The 16,477-nt window shown below is 34.2% G+C and overlaps 2 protein-coding genes across 35 annotated transcripts in view; both read right to left on the bottom strand.

Moving 5' to 3' along the window:
• The window catches only part of col25a1 (collagen type XXV alpha 1 chain), a 329,419-nt gene extending 325,595 nt beyond the window's left edge, over positions 1-3,824 (bottom strand). For 23 of the 34 annotated variants that reach the window (XR_012382769.1, XR_012382768.1, XM_073907408.1 and 20 more), the window contains exons 1-2: positions 3,371-3,824; positions 2,978-3,050 (exon numbers count right to left, since the gene is read on the bottom strand). Coding sequence is in view for 11 of the 34 variants with exons in the window: in XM_073907401.1 (XP_073763502.1) it covers positions 2,967-3,050; positions 3,371-3,667 (381 nt within the window). In the remaining 23 variants the exon portion in view is untranslated. Of the gene's footprint in view, positions 1-2,966; positions 3,051-3,370 lie in introns of all 34 variants that reach the window. The other 11 variants (XM_073907401.1, XM_073907400.1, XM_073907404.1 and 8 more) reach the window with 1 other exon arrangement.
• A 5,996-nt stretch (positions 3,825-9,820) lies between these two features.
• On the bottom strand, positions 9,821-15,314 carry gpr78b (G protein-coupled receptor 78b). Its single transcript, XM_001340127.7, has 3 exons — positions 14,314-15,314; positions 14,105-14,218; positions 9,821-11,538 (listed from the first exon to the last, which is right to left on the bottom strand). Exons 1-3 carry the CDS (start codon positions 14,979-14,981, stop codon positions 11,301-11,303), a joined length of 1,020 nt encoding a protein of 339 aa, XP_001340163.1. The 5' UTR covers positions 14,982-15,314; the 3' UTR covers positions 9,821-11,300.
• Between the last annotated feature and the right edge of the window lie 1,163 nt (positions 15,315-16,477).

Here is a 16,477-nt window from a genome sequence, read left to right as displayed (position 1 = left end):
TTGTGGCTGGAAGGGCATCCACTACCTAAAACATATGTAGGAATATGCCCTGATAAATAAGAGACTAAGCAAAAAGAAAATAAATGAACGAGAAAAACAAAAGGTAGACAAGCCATATTCATAAGCTGTTTATTATTATTATTAATTAATTCATTTATTTTATTTTCGGCTTAGTCCCTTTATCAATCAGGGGTCGCCACAGTGGAATTCACCACCAACTTATCAAGCATATGTTTTACGCAGCGGATGGCCTTCCAGTCGCAACCCATGAAAGGAAAATTATTATTATTATTATTATTATTATTATTGTTGTTGTTATTAATGTTCATAGTAGTAAAAGCAACAATGACTGGATTCATTGTTTCATTTGAATTTCATTTCACATACATTAAAAAAGCAGTTATTTAAAATGTTTAACTGTTTGACTGTATGTATATTGTGATATGAAAACAGTTTCACAAGATGGCTTGAATAGCTATATTTGTAAAAAAGCATTAATTTAGATTGATTAGGTTGATTTTGTAAGGGTGTGATTCATGTATAAAAAATAAAATTGCAAGAGTAATTACAATAGAGCAAAGGAAAAAGAAAAAAAAAAGTTCTTTGTGGTTTTTTTGAAAGTCTAACAGTATTCAGATACAGAAACTTAGTAATGTAAAACAACGCTGTATAGTTTTCATTGTATTAATAAATCCGTCAAATTTTCCTTCATTAAAGTTACAAATGTTTCATGTTATTGTGCCTGAATGCTTTACACTCTTAAAAACACATGCAAATAATAGTTTCACTCTGTTTTTAGTATACCTTGCAATGACTCCACAAATCTCATGTATACTCAATTGTTGATCAATTATAATCCCAACTCAACGTTGCATATTTAATATAATATAACTTATTATTATAATTGGCAGGAGTACCTCTGGCAGACACAGAAAGAAATAGAGCAAAGTGTGTGAAATTGAGAGACTTTTTCATTCACTGTCACCCATTTAAATCAATAAGGGACCTATTGACCTTAGAATTGTGTGCTTGTTTTTGCCATTGTTTAAGAACTTCTGATTCAGGTGATGAGAGAAATGACTAGAATTAATAAACAGCAGAAACTTGTCAAACTACTTTCCCTACAAACAACATTGTTCATGATAATACATACGAGATAGAATATGTTATAAGAAGAAATGAGTTCGCAAAATCAAGCAGTATAACAAGCTGTTTTTAATGTCTAAAAATCAATGGAAGTGAATGAGACCAGAAGTCTCAAGCCAAAAAGACTATGACTATGTCCACCTGTTTATGAAAAATAAGGTTATTGCATTAACCAAATCACAAACAATATGAAAAACTTTACAGTACAGGCATGATTGAAGAGGAACAAATAAAAACAATACTTGAGGAGGGACAGGCAGCAGTACTGGTTGTGAGATATGTGCCACAGCCTGAAAAGCATCAAATGAACATGTATAGAATGTGTGTAATACTGTATGTGTATGTCTGACCTCAGTATGTTTCTCTACTGTCTACCATCCATAATGAATGTTCACGCATTCTTATTTGCTTGTTTTTTTCTCTACTATTGTTAATTTATATTAATTTGATTTTCCATTACATTTCTCTAGATACATGTATATTTGGCAATGCTGTGTGTATATGTATGTGTGTGTGTGTGTGTGTGTGTGTGTGTGTGTGTGTGTGTGTGTGTGTGTGTGTGTGTGTGTGTGTGTGTGTGTGTGTGTGTGTGTGTGTGAGTGTGTGTGTGTGTGTGTGTGTGTGTGTGTGTGTGTAGAGAGACCTTATAAAATATATACATGCAAAATCCCAAAAATTATATATATATATATATATATATATATATATATATATATATATATATATATATATATATATATATATATATATATATATATATATATATATATATATATATAGCACACAAACACTGATTTACTCCCCAAATATTATTAAAGGTTACTAGATCTTTAACCTGATGGTGCGAAAAAGAGAGAGAGAGAGAAGAGAGAGACATTAACCACCTACCAGCATATTTTAGATGTCTTACTAACTTTTTTTTTTGCCCACATGTGATTCAGATCTGTTCAATCTGTGAACTGCTCAAACCACATGGAATTTGATCTTTTCAATTTCGGTTTATGCCATTTCATATGTGGAATAAAATCTGATACAAATCTGATGTTTGGCAATCTGACCGCAGTGTGAACGGCAATGTAGGAATTCATGTGACTTTAACACTATTTTTGATAGACACACGTCATTATTCTGGGTTAATGCTGCAAACATCCTCTACTCATTAGTGGCATAGCAGAATAGCACACAGGTTAAATACTTTGCCAAAAATTAGGGTTGTTCAGTTTGAATATTTTTCAAAAATCAGAATTGGTCAAGAGAGAAGTGCACTGTGCTTGTCATAAATTACAAATCAGTGTTTCATTCAAAAAACACTTATTTAAAATTTTAAACAATCAAAACAACAATTTACAGGTCATAAAAAATGACATTTTTTTAATTGAAACAGCAATTATCACATTAATATTAACATAATCGGACAACGTGCTTTATTCACTTCACACAGTATACCATTGTGTGCATAATTATAAATTGTGTGCTGTGTATACAGGTAGATGTACTATTAAGCATAAGGGTCAGTTTAGGACCATGAATTGTTCACACTGGAAATCTGATATCAGCCACATTTATAACAACAGTGTGAACAGCTATGCAAAAAAAAAAAAAACAGATCTGAGAAAAAAATCTGATTTAACCACTAAGCCTAGCAGTGTGAACCTTGCCTAAAAGACAGGTCGGGTTCTTAGACATCTAAAGAGTGGAAACCCAAGGAATGAAGTGGACTTTACAGTATCTCTTCTAATTCCACAAATTCATCCTTGAAATTTCATCCATAACTTATCAACCAATCAACATGTACTAACCAAGAAAAAAGGGCATAGCACAGAGCTGTTACCTGGTGGGCAGTTGCATTCAGATGGTGAAGCTTGTCGAGCAGTCCTTATTTTAGCCAAGTGGTCATTGGAGTGCTGTCAGAATTGACAGATAAAAAAACAAGTGAATTCCATATTGCTAAAATTATAGTGACCACATGCAGGTGCCAAATTGGCCATACCAAAAACTTGAGGAATATGGGTTGTTGTAAAGTAAAATAGTAGTTGACCATTTACCACAAAATGCAACACTAACCATAATTTTGGTGTTTGTTCTAAATAGGTTATAAATAAGGTCAACATGTCAAAAATGTGGTCATAATAATAATCATCGGTTCCTTTTTTTGTAAGGATTGTGAAAAAAGTGGTACTGTGACTTTAATGTCCTTAGTTAAGGCTGTGGATGGATTACACACCTGTGACAGCAGTTCGTCCACTCGTTGCTGTATCATTGAATGAAATTGATCCATAGAGATCCCATAAAAAGGGCTTAATAGCCGGGCGCCACCACCAGTCTCAAGATCCACGATTCTGTCCTTAATCTCGCTGGTCTGAACATTCAATAAAAAACAAAAGGCGAAAGAAACAAGAGAAAACGCATATGGTATAGCGTTCACGGTCCCTGTAAGGCAGCACCGCCTCTTGCCAGGACCGGTGTCGTTCTCCATTTTTGTTGCGCTCCGAAGCTCTTTATTGGTTTCTAAATCCCTCATGGATATTGTTCTCTCGTCCGTACGTTCTGCTATATGAAATCTTTTGTAGCGACTGGAGAATAATGACTATCACTGTGTATTTTTTGTGTCGAATCGACTAGCAGCGCAGCTAGCGGAGTGCATGCGTCCATGAACTGAGACAGTATCAGCGGTGACTGGTTTCACAGCTCGTTCTAGCCGTATGCAAACTTGTTGCATTATTTCAAGGAACCCCGCTCGCGGTGCAGACCATTCATTCCTTCTACTATCCCTAAAAAGAATTCGTCATATGTTAACATGTTAATCCTCAGACTAGAGTCAAACATTCCACACAATCCATTCATCAACCCCTCCGAATCAACAAAGTCCATAAAGAACCTTAAGACATCACACACTCGGTGCCTTGTATAAAGCAGTTTTACTATGTAGTGTGAGGTTGTAAGAAGGTAATACTCTCAGAATTAGTTATAAAAGCTGTCACAGGAGAAGTACCTCCCATATCACATTAGGAAACCTGAAGGCAGCTAATTCAACCAATTAAATTACCATGAATAACAATAATTAATATTGTTAAACGATCGATTTAAACAATTAAATTGTATAATTGAGGTAATTTACTGAAATCACTGTCAAAAATGTAGCAAACAAATTTCATAGCACAAGTGCAGTCCCTATATGCCCAAACATTTGTACACCCAAATCAATATGTTAGGTAAAATAATAAATACAATCACAATAAACAATGAAGAAAAACAAAATAAATCTAAAATGTAGGTACAATTTTACATATTATTTTTTTTAAATGAACCAATATATATATATATATATATATATATATATATATATATATATATATATATATATATATATATATATTGACTGAAAAATTGATATAAATATTAATTTTCAATAGGGAATACACTGTTGTAGAAAACAAATACAATATTGGGTTGTTTAGATGTGTTATCAAAACAACTTTACTACAAGAGATTAGAATTACAACTGACAAGTACTGCACGATAGTATTGTTCAAAGACACTACAGTTATACTAGTTGTTTTTTTCATGTGGGAAGGCAATAACTTATATTAGTATAATATCAGTAGTCTACATTTAAGGCTTTATTTGTGATGTCACAAAAAATGTTAAAAAATAAACAATTAAAAAATAAAAATGCATGAGATCAATATCACTTTCTTGATATCTGCTAATGGATTTCAGTGTTTAACATGCCATTCTTCTGATATATGGAAATATATTTTATATCAGTAAAGTGAAAAGAAATAGATATATAATGTAGATATCTATAGCTGTAATAAATTGTGTTAGAAATTACCCTTTCAATATGCAATAAAATAAATGATTCAGTTTATACCAAGACAATTAAACTAACCATAAAATTATTGAGATTGTCTTGCAACAGATAGTTGATTACTTATTAAAAAGTCGCGTTGAAATAAAAACTAAGCACAGTATAAGAATTTAAAGATACTAATACTTCATGCCATGTTTTCAAACAAGACCGCATGAGTTAGTAGCGCCATCTAGTGTAGGCGCATGGAACTGTCCAGAATTCTTCAGTTTGAAGACTTGCACATTATTCATTCATTTTCCTCCGGTTTAGTCCCTCATAGTCCCAGTTTTACGAAGCAGATACCATTCCGGCCACAACCCAGTACTAAGAGACTAATTGTTGATGATATAAAATAGTGCTACTTACCTGAAAGGCTCTAAATGGTCTAACTCATGCCTTCTGACTCACTACAAGTCAACCCACTCTTTAAGATCTCAAAGCTTAGGGCTTCTGTTACTATCTATAATAGCACAGTCCACTAAAAGAGGTTGAGCATTTACATATCTGGGTCATAATCTGTTGAATAGCCTGATAATGTCGAGGCTCTATAGCTGAAGAAATGATGCATACGTTTGAAGAGATAATGTAAAAAATTATTCCACATCTCTTAATAGAAAGCATATCAATTCTTCAGATAAATACATTTTTTAATTTTAGTAGAAAACAAAAATACCACAGAAAATATATTACAAAATTGTTATTTTTTTATATATTAATAAAACAAATGAGCAGATATTAATTTTTTAAATGTTTATAAAAAATAACTTAATAAACAACATTTCTGTACACATGTTTCAAACATTTAAATACCATCTTAATAAGGGTGCATCTCAGTCTGTATACCCTTGTTTAGTAGTCAGTGCACTCATCACGACGTCAGCCCTTTTAAGTGCAATTTAAAGTTTCAATAACAAAAATTCTTTAAATGATCTGAAAGGTCCACTCAGTTGGTCCATTGAAGGTGTCTACTGGTGGATGAAGGTTTACTGTGTGTTTGGCCTTTCCAGTGTACAATGTCATTTGTCATTTTATTTTATTATGAGATGGTTTAGAATATCAGTATTTTTATCTTCGTTTAATCTTGTTTCTATAGATTACACCCGTTCATTCCGATTCCTATAACACGCAGAGTCCTCAATTGGCCGAGTAGTATACAATCTCTTAAATACAAGCATGTCAGTCTTAAACACAAACAGAAGTCATTAAACACTATTCTAAAAGGCAAAACCCTACTTACTCATTTTAGAATTGTGTGTGTGTGTGTGTGTGTGTGTGTGTGTGTGTGTGTGTGTGTGTGTGTGTGTGTGTGTGTGTGTGTGTGTGTGTGTGTGTGTGTGTGTGTGTGTGTGTTTGTATGTGTTTGTATGTGGTCCTCATAGATCTGCTAACTAAATTGAAACAAATCATACCATGACCATTACTATAGAATCAAGCAGACTAATTTACTAAAACTATTAGTAACTTTGAGTAATCAACTTATGATTTAAGTTTAGAGATAAAGGCCCACACACATTTAGACTGGTCTCAACGATACTTTGTTTTTCAAAGGCCAAAGATTCAAATTCATGTATGGGCCATTTAAGGCATATATTTGGCACTTATGGCAAAATGTTATCTGAATGTGAGCCTAATGTGGCCCATGTAGAAAATACTAAATTTGGCCCAGATGATGAAGGACAAAAGTGGGTCACAGTTGGCAAAATTGTGGCATAGTCATTTAAGGGTAATCTGGGTCTAAACCTAAAGTGGCTCACACGTGTAAGTACAAATGTGGCCAAGTTATCTTAAGACATATGTGGGCCACTTTTGGCAAATATTTGGCAAAGTAAGCTCTGGCTATAGCAGCTTTAAGCCCAATGTGGCCCAGAGAAGATATGAAAAATGTGGCCCAGTTATCCTAAAACAAATGTGGGCCACTTTTGGCAAATATTTGTCACATTTAGTTCTGGCTAATGTGACTGTGAGCCTAAAGCGACCCAAAGAAGACATGGCAAATGTGGCCCAATTATCTTAAAACATATGTGGACCACATAGACTAAAGTCACCATCATGGAAAAAAGTGTTTTCTTTAGTTGGGCTCATAGCCCTGATCCACTTAATATGCATTTTCTTTTGGGCTGCTGTAACTTGCAAGAACTTTGCTTGAAAAGTTTATTCATTACAGCAAACAAGCCAAGTAAAAAGAAAACAATTAAAGTAAGTAAGGCACAACCTGTGATGAAATAATATAATTCAGTGATGTTAACCAATGTTTAATCTATTATTAAAAGTAAAGTAATAACATGCTTGCACATGCCACAGAATTATAAAGGTTTATAAGCATCACAAAAGGATACTAAAAGTGTCATGACTGTGTATAAACACCAGATGCCACTAGTTCGCCTGCAACTCCCTGCGAACTACAGTGGCAAAATAACTATATATCCACACATTCCTTCGTGCATACACCCGGTCTTTCATATACACTGATTGCAATCACTGCTGTCTGTTTCCCCGTTGATTACCTGGACTATATATTCAACCATTCCGCCTCTGTTTGTTAGTTCGTCGTTCGGCTTTATCGGTATGTTTGTTCCTGATTCCAGCCTGTATCCTGTTATTCTTGTTAAAGTCTAGTTCGAGTTTTATCTGTTTGAGTTCCTGTTTTGTTTGTAACTTTGCACTTTGGATTTTTGTATTTTTGTCACTTTCTCTGCACAATAATATATTAAACTGCACTTAGATTCTACTGCCATTTTTGTTCCTGTTTTGATCTCGCTAACGTGACAAAAAGTGACAAAATCAACAATGTCAACATAAACAGCAGAATCAAACTCGAATAATAAGAACTGTAGCATCAATAAGTTAAGTTATATAATGTATTCATACTGCAATGCATGCTGGGATTTTTGTACTTTGCCACACCCAGCAATTGTAAGATGTAGGCCAAATCTGGGCCAGAATTAAAACAAACTGTGGCCCAGAATAGGGTCAGTTCTGGTTCATTTGGTTACATTTTGGCTAATATGTGGTATTGCTTTGGCTTTTTTGTGGCCCAGATCTGACAAACAGTAGCGGACCGCCCTAGAGCAATCATTCCATATGTGGGCTGGATGTAAGTGTCTGGTGTTTTGAGCAACATGAATTTTGCTAGCTGGGTTGGGCCCGGTTGGGCCATTATCCTGCTGCAGAACGACTGGCATTGCCCTTAAGGATATTTTTGTTACACAGTAGAATTTATGGTTCCATTTAAGACAGCATGTATTCCAGGTCCTAAAGCAAAGCAAAAAAAAAAAAAAAAAAAAACAGACCATCACACTACTACCACTACATTTTACTGATGGGATGTTCTTTTTTTTTAAATGCAGTGTGACTTTTTTATGCTACACGTGATGAGACACACACCTTCTACAAAGTTCACCTTTTGTCTTGTCATTCCACTGAGTATTTTCGCCAAAATCTGAGTGAATCATCACGGGGTTTTGGCAACACTGAGATGGGCCTTTATGTTAATTTTGCTCCGCTGTGGTTTATCTCTTAACCCTGTTTATCTCTAAACCATTTTTGCACTGGCTTCTTTTGTATAGTGGAGTCTTCAACACTCACCTTAACTCTACCAAGTTAAAGCCTGCAGTACTTTAGATGTTGCTCTGGGGGCTTTTGTGACCTTTTGGATCAGTTGCCATTGTGCTCATGGGGTAAGTGGCTCTCACTGTATTTCGCTGGAGTCCCAAAGCTTTAGGAATGGCTTTAAAACAAATTCAAAGCTCTGATGTTTGCCTACAAAGCGACCTCTGGCTTTGCTCCTTATCTGCTCTCACTTCTGCAGATTTATGTGCCCTCCAGAAACTTGCGTTCAGTGAATGAACGTCGCCTCGTGGTTCCATCCCAAAGAGGGAAGAAATCACTTTCCCGAACTCTCGCATTCAATCTGCCCAGTTGGTGGAATAAACTCCCTAACTGCATCAGAACGGCAGAGTCACTTGCTGTCTTCAAGAAATGGCTAAAAACTCAACTTCTCCACTTCACTTCCTAATCTGCAATTGCCTCTCTAGCTATACCACTAGCTGTACTCAAATCAAAAAAAAATTCTTACATTACTAATGCTTTTCTTCTTAGACTTTACACACTTGAATCTTGCCTACAGCACTTAATCATTGTTGCTCTTATAGTTGTGTAAATTGCTTCCTTGTCCTCATTTGTAAGTTGATTTGAATAAAAGTGTCTGCTAAATGATTAAAAGTAAATGTAAAACCTCTTCCAGTCTGATAGATCTGAATTATTGTTATTTTTCTTACTCATTTTTGATTTTCTTTAGATCTCACCACAAGCTTTTGAGGATATTTTGGTCTACTTCACTTTGACAGGCATGTCCTATTTAAGTGATTATTTTGAATGCGAACATGTCTGGCATGATAAACCAGAGTTAGGTTTTGTTTTAATGAGAAAGACAAATGCTTTTTCACACAGGGTTATAAAGTTTTGTATTTTGTTTCCCCTTAATAATAAAAACCTTCATTTAAAAACTGTATAATGTGTTTACTTGTGTTATATTGTATTGCAGTGAGAAGCTCTGTCACCTGAGATGAACTCAGAGTAGAGCCTCTGCTCCTCCACATCAAGAACAGCCAGTGAAAGGGGCTCATCAATCTGTTTTGGATAAATCCTTGATTCCTACCTAGAAGAGGTGGTTCTGGCTTATTCCATCAAGAGAAGGCCCCGGGGAGGACCCAGGACATGCTGGCAGGACTATGCCTGTCTGCTTCACCTCTGAATTCCCCCGGAGGAGCTGGAGGAAGTGTCTGGGAAGAGGGAAAAGTTTTTTTTTTTTTTTTTATCAGTGTGTTGGTAGAATTTTGGTAGTCCTACTCTGAGATACCTTGGGACGTGCGGGATAAAGATGGCATGTTGGACTGTACCTTAACTTGATGTGCTGGATAGCTTTTAGTCATACGCAGTAGTATATAGTAGTACATTACAATAACTAATATGCACTACAGAATGCTGCGTTAACACAGACAGATGTGCAAATTCCATGTTTCACAGTGAAATATGTACTCTCTTTTTTTTTTTACTCTTGAGTACTTTTAAAATGGTAACTTTTTACTCAAACTTTAAGTATTATTTACAACAGATACTTTTACTGCACGTGCGCTACATTTTTGGGTAAATAATGGTACTTTTATTTAAGTATTTTAGAGTACTCTTTCCATCACTGGTCATATGGTTATTTGCTCTAAGGATTGGGCAACTTTATCAAGTTATATGGACTTGTTTAACTGCATTGAACTCCAAGTCAGAGCGAAAGCCTTGTTGTGACAGCAGCTGTGTATGTTCTCTGTGCATTGCTTGAAGTTCTTACTAAAAATCAAGCTCAGGTGAACTGTGGTGTGATTAACTGAGAAATGGTTTCTCTGTGCATTGTATAACTGAAGCTGGGTGGTCCTAATAAATGACCTGTAAGGAAAGCAGTATTGTCATTGAAGTAATCAGGATTATTTCATGACTGAAGACATGTCACATGGACAGATGCCTCCCAGGAATGTAAAACAGCATTTTAATAAACGTTTGTTTATTATTATTTTATCACAAATTTCACAAAATATTTGAGAACATAAATTTGAACAAATATGGCACTAATACACATGTAAAAACATTCCATTTGTTTGAACTGTAATACTTTATAAATCCCAAAACCGCTTGACTGAAAATAACTAAGTATTTTAATGTGTACAGTATCATAGCAAAGCCATCTTCTAAAAATAACACAACATCACATTATAGACCAGTGCAATAATATCACAAACAGCTGTTTTTACACTTATATACATTAAATATGTTAAAATTACTAAATGCTCAAAAAGAAGTAGAATTGTACTGATTTTGTACTTGTTTTACACTGATGAAACATCATACCTTGTCTCATTTTCTGCTTTCTTTGTAATACTGCTTTGAAACAACTTGCATTGTATGAAGAACTACAAAATGAAAAACTACTTGACTATTTTTAGCCAGAGGAACAGAAGTATAAATCATGGCATAAATTGCACTACATGGTCATATGAAGTGATGTTACTCTAAATCTGTGCAGTAAGTATACTGTATAACATATGTCCTGCATCTGCATCATTGTAACATCACCATCTGTGATCAAACTCTTAATTTTTATTTCTCTCTCTCTCTCTCTCTCTCACACACACACACACACACACACACACACACACACACACACACACACACACACACACACACACACACACAGACTGTCATCAATGCGTTCCTTTAGTTTTTCCCCAGATTGTTTAAGTTGTAGTTGTAGTTGTTAGTTGATTCTCTGAAGACTGTAGTCATTCTCTGTATCCACAGAGCTGCTGTGTCCAGAGGAAGGGTATAAATCCCGCTTCAGCAGGTGATTGGCTAATGCTACCAAGACTTTTTTGTACTGCTGCCGCAGGAGGGAGTAGATGAAGGGATCTGAAGCTGCCTTGCTGTATGTTAAACACTTGCTGACAATTCCCCAGTGCCGGCTAATTTCCACAAAGGGAAGTAGCTCAGTCAACCTTGGATACAGAAACAAATTAATTAAATCATTTAGTTATAATATATCACTGTATTAAATTACTAACATTTAGTATTCAAAATATTGAAAATATTTTGTGTGGTAAAACATGCAAAACTGATTATTACATTACTTAATTATACTTTGTTATAATATTTTAGAAATTGTTAATAAACGACTATTTTTGTCCAAAAGTCCAAACAAAACAGAGAAAAAAACTTATTGTCAAACAATTAAACATGAGGAATCAAACAAATTATTAAAATATGAAAATAAATAAATAAATACATGAATAAATAAATAAATAAATTTTATTTTTAAATAAATTTTGAAATTACGCATTGTCGTTATTCATTTAACGACAATGCGTAATTTCAAAATAAGTAAATAATAACAATATCCAAAACACACATTTTTAGATTGCATTTCACAGCTTTGCAATGTGTTGTTTTGTCAAGTTTGTTAAGTGTTCTGCTGGAGCATAAGACATCTTAACATTACAATAAACACCAAAAAGGGTTAGTGAGCTCATATATATAAACATTGTAATTTAAAAAATAAATGTCAGTTTCTTCAAAATTACTTTTCATTCCTGTAAACCACTAGCTACAGTATAACCTTTCCTTTTTAAAGCAATAGCATGTTTGGCTTGTAGTAAGCTTAAATCTATTAGATTAACTTGTGTTCACCTCCAAATTTACAGGGTATATATGAAAAAAAAACATATATTATATATATATACTTCCTTCAATTAATTTACCAATCATAAGGATCTTTTTCCAAAATCTTTGAATCGTATTGCACTCCCTTGATAAAGGATACCCACTTCTTCACTGTATTTTGTACAACTGTAAAGAATATTTGGATTTAATCTATGCAGTTTCAATGGCATGATATCAGTTTATAGGAGCCATAATTGTGTATTGCATACGTTTGTATTGCAGTTGTTAATACTGTTATTTTTTTAACAAGATTAAATCCATTCTTCTTTAGATATGTTTTCTTAAAGATGATTTGTTCATGCTGATAAGTAGGAAAAGGAGCCATCCTTTGATGCCCCAAAAATCTGATAAAGCATTGATAAATTACCTTAATATTTAAGTTTTTTAAAGAGCAATCTTGTATGATAAACAATGAGATTTTTTAATGAGTTTTCATTTCTGAATGTATAAAAAATCTAGTCTGTATTCATTTAAAAAAATGTTTCTGGTGAATATCATTTTTTTAATTGTTGGAAAAACAGCATTACAGCTTCCTCATATAAGTATTTTTATTTGACATATACCTTTAAGCATCTATTTTTTTTTTTATCGAATGGTACAAAATTCTTCCTATAGGTACAAAATTTGTATAACCCAAGACTAATGTTAATCCTGGCAGAGTAATTGTTTCATCTAAGAGTTATGAGCTTCATACCAAACTGAAATGTTTTTTTTTTATTATTATTATTGTTTCAGACATAAAGATGCATCTCTAAATAGAGAGTTAAATCAGTTAAACTATTATTCAGACTTAAAGTTTTATTCAACCTACAAGTTTTTTTTAGTAGTAATTGTTGTTGTTGTTTTCGACTGGAAGTGACAGATTATGTACAAATAAAATAATTAAAATATTTTCATATATTCATTTTGAGATATAATATTTATATTGTAATTCAAGTAGTTTGTCATTCACATTTACACATACACAGAATAAAATTCCATAGCATTGGCTCCACAGTTCCAAAAGAAATAACCCTAAACAATAAAAATAGTATATATATATATATATATATATATATATATATATATATATATATATATATATATATATATATATATATATATAATTATTTATTTTTATAAAATAATTAGAAATCACTTAAATGCCCTGAAATTTTACATTTCCTAATATCTGCTTAACAAAGGCTAATGTTACAACATTATGATATGTGATCTGCTGGTTGCATATAGAAGTAAACTAAAGAGAAATCTTAAGAGCTGTATTGCAGTATCATAAAGATTTTGTTGATGTGAACTATTAATCTCTGTATCATGCTCTACACTAGTGGTTCTCAAAGTGGGGGTCGGGACCCCCCGAGGGGTCGCGAGGCAATGAAGGGGGGTCGTCTGGTGATTTCCAAAAATCTATATATTTTTATTAAACCATAAGAATTAACATATTTTATCCATAACTATACTGAAAATAAAAATAGTTGTTTATTGTTACTATATACTATATAGTTACTATAGTAGCTTATAGTTACTAGTTCTATTGGATTGCGACCCCTGGGGTAATTACATTATATTAAAGGCAGCAATAGCGTCAGATGCATTTTGATTTTATAACATCAGGTTATACTTTCTGGCACATTTAAAGCACTGACACAAATTTAATTGGTGTGTCTGCGTCATTGCATGCAATGTTTCTGTATTTATAACCACCTCAGAGGATATTGGGGGTCGCGAGTCACTGGCATTGTTGTTTTGGGGGTCGCAGGCTGAAAAGTTTGGGAACCCCTGCTGTACACAACCCCTACCAGACTATTTAGTATTTAAGTGTTTTCCATAATGTTAAGCTTTACATACCTTGTAATAACATAAGGTGCAAAACAGAGGATGAAAGAGCCAATGAAGATGCTTATTTTCTTAGTTGCGCGCTGTTTTCTCTTTTTTTGTTCTGAAAGACATCGCTGCTTAACACTACAAAGAAGTTTTTTAAAATATTACAATTAATGACATGTTATAATAAGAAAACATCCCCATGTTGCAAACTGAAAGAAAATTGTCATAAATACCTTGGATGAATATCTACCAGCAAGAAGAGAGTCTGCATGGTTATAATGTCAATCCTTTTGCAGTGAAATCGTGCAACTTTTAACACCTTTAAGTATGTAACGCACAAAATCAGAAGCGAAAGCATAAAGCTGGTAGCATGGTAGACGACGGTGAACACGGTAAACTTAATCCGTGCGCTCTCCTCGCTCAATTGCAACGTACAGGATGCGTAAATGGGACTATAGTCAAACCAAGAGAAAAGCAACGGGATAAGAGCGAATGTGAAAGAGTAAAGCCACGAATAACAAACCATGACTAGCGCGTCCCGAAAACGCATCTTGCTGGAGTAACTAAAAGGGAAAACTACGGCAATCCAGCGGTCTATACTGAGGGCTGCCATGCTCAGCATGCTGTTTGCGGTCAAGAATGTCTCTAGAAAACTTAAGGTGCGACAAAGGCAGACCCCATAAGGCTCCTGGTGTTTTACAATCCCAAATAAAGTGGACGGCATGTTCAGGACAGAAATTAATATGTTGCAAAACGACAAGTTCATGGTGAACACCCCGGGTACCTGTCGGCGTATTTCGCTGCTGTGAATGAAGCATAGCAACACCAGTAAATTCGACAACAAGGAAACAATCGCAACCACAACGGTGAACACAGCAGACAAAAATTCCACAAAGTCCATTTCTTTTTTCAGAAGTCACCTTGCGATGTACTTGCCCCATGTTCTGAACATGTCATCTGCTGCATGATCATTTTACTTTTAAACACGAAGAGACGAAATAAACTCGCAATAATCGCGTCAGGCACAACTCGGATCCGCTGTCCAGAGTGCTGAACCGTAATCGCGCATGCAAATGTCCCCCTTCAGTTTTTTGGCAAACACGCTCTAATCCCTATATATTGCACTTTTAGGGAGGGAAGATTAGTCATCCCCTGTCATTCCCTGTCACCAACCCACAACAGAGTAGCTCAGTCTTGCGAGTCTTGTTGCTCCTTTTTTGCTCAGAGGATGCATGGCTCATGCGCAAAAGGGCAGCGACTGTAGGAGGCTGTTTCATAAAATTTGTTATAGGTGCAGGAAAGCTGATAGCAACTTTAAAAAGAGGCATTCTGATGTGATGACGTTTGAGAAAACTGTAAACCAATATTTAAAGTTATAAATGATTTTATGTTGTGTCTTGTGTATTAATAAAAAAGTCAAAAATCATTTAAATTCTCAACCAAATAGATCTTCCATATATGTTTAACAATGTAACTGAAGGCTTTTACACAGATCCTTTAGGCCATGCAGCAAATTCATCTCAAATGAAAATAGCAGCACTTTCTATGAAGACTGTATTTGTAATGCATTAAATGGGCATTCACTGAATTGATAAGTGAAAACTCAATTGATAGATTGACTATAAATTATACAATTATACACAGTAACATTGGTGTTTAACATGAAAAATAGTGGAAATGTGCTCATAAGCGGCTTTTGATGGATGCACCAGGTACGAAGTTAGGCTGGAAAACAGAGAATTTTATACCTTCCCCAAAAAATGTAAAAGTCGTTGAAATATGTTTGTGGTGATGTCCTTTGACTCAACACCCAAAGCCTTGTGACTGATGAGTTAATCTTTTCTGTGATTAGATTAGGACAGCCTGCATAACTTTATGGAGACGTGAAGTCATAACCAGGACATTATTTCCCACTACTGCATATATGAACACAAAAGAACAGTATTATATAAACACAAATGCGCGCGCACACACACACACAGTTGAAGTCAGAACTATTAGCCCCCTTTATTAGCCTTCTTTTTAAAATATTTTCCAAATGGTGTTGAACTGAGCAAGGGAATTTTTACAGTATGTCTGATTTTTTTTTCTTCTAGAAAAGTTTTATTTGTTTTATTTCGGCTTGAATAAAAGCAGTTTTTATTTTTTAAACACCATTTTAAGGACAAAATTATTTGCCCCTTTAAACAATTTTTTTTTCGATAGCCTACAGAACAAACCACCATTATACAATAACTTGCCTAATTACCCTAACCTTAACCGAATTAACCAAGTTAAGCCTTTAAATGTCACTTTAAGCTGTATAGAAGTGTCTTGAAAAATATCTTACTATTAACTGTCATCATGGCAAAGATAAAATAAAACAGTTATTATACAAATGGGTTGAAAAAATCTTCT

The sequence above is a fragment of the Danio rerio genome, chromosome 7 (genome assembly GCF_049306965.1).
Source record: "Danio rerio strain Tuebingen ecotype United States chromosome 7, GRCz12tu, whole genome shotgun sequence".
Lineage (NCBI taxonomy): Eukaryota > Metazoa > Chordata > Actinopteri > Cypriniformes > Danionidae > Danio > Danio rerio.
This window is presented reverse-complemented; position numbering and strand designations above follow the sequence as displayed.

Bases quoted from the DNA above. Each gene is read 5' to 3' on its own strand.
- gpr78b (XM_001340127.7), bottom strand. From the start codon at position 14,981: ATGGACTTTGTGGAATTTTTGTCTGCTGTGTTCACCGTTGTGGTTGCG. The intron at 14,219-14,313 runs GTATTTATGACA...ACTTCTTTGTAG, and splicing joins CTGGTAGATATTCATCCAAG to TGTTAAGCAGCGATGTCTTT. The intron at 11,539-14,104 runs GTATGTAAAGCT...TCTGTATCCAAG, and splicing joins GCACCTTATGTTATTACAAG to GTTGACTGAGCTACTTCCCT.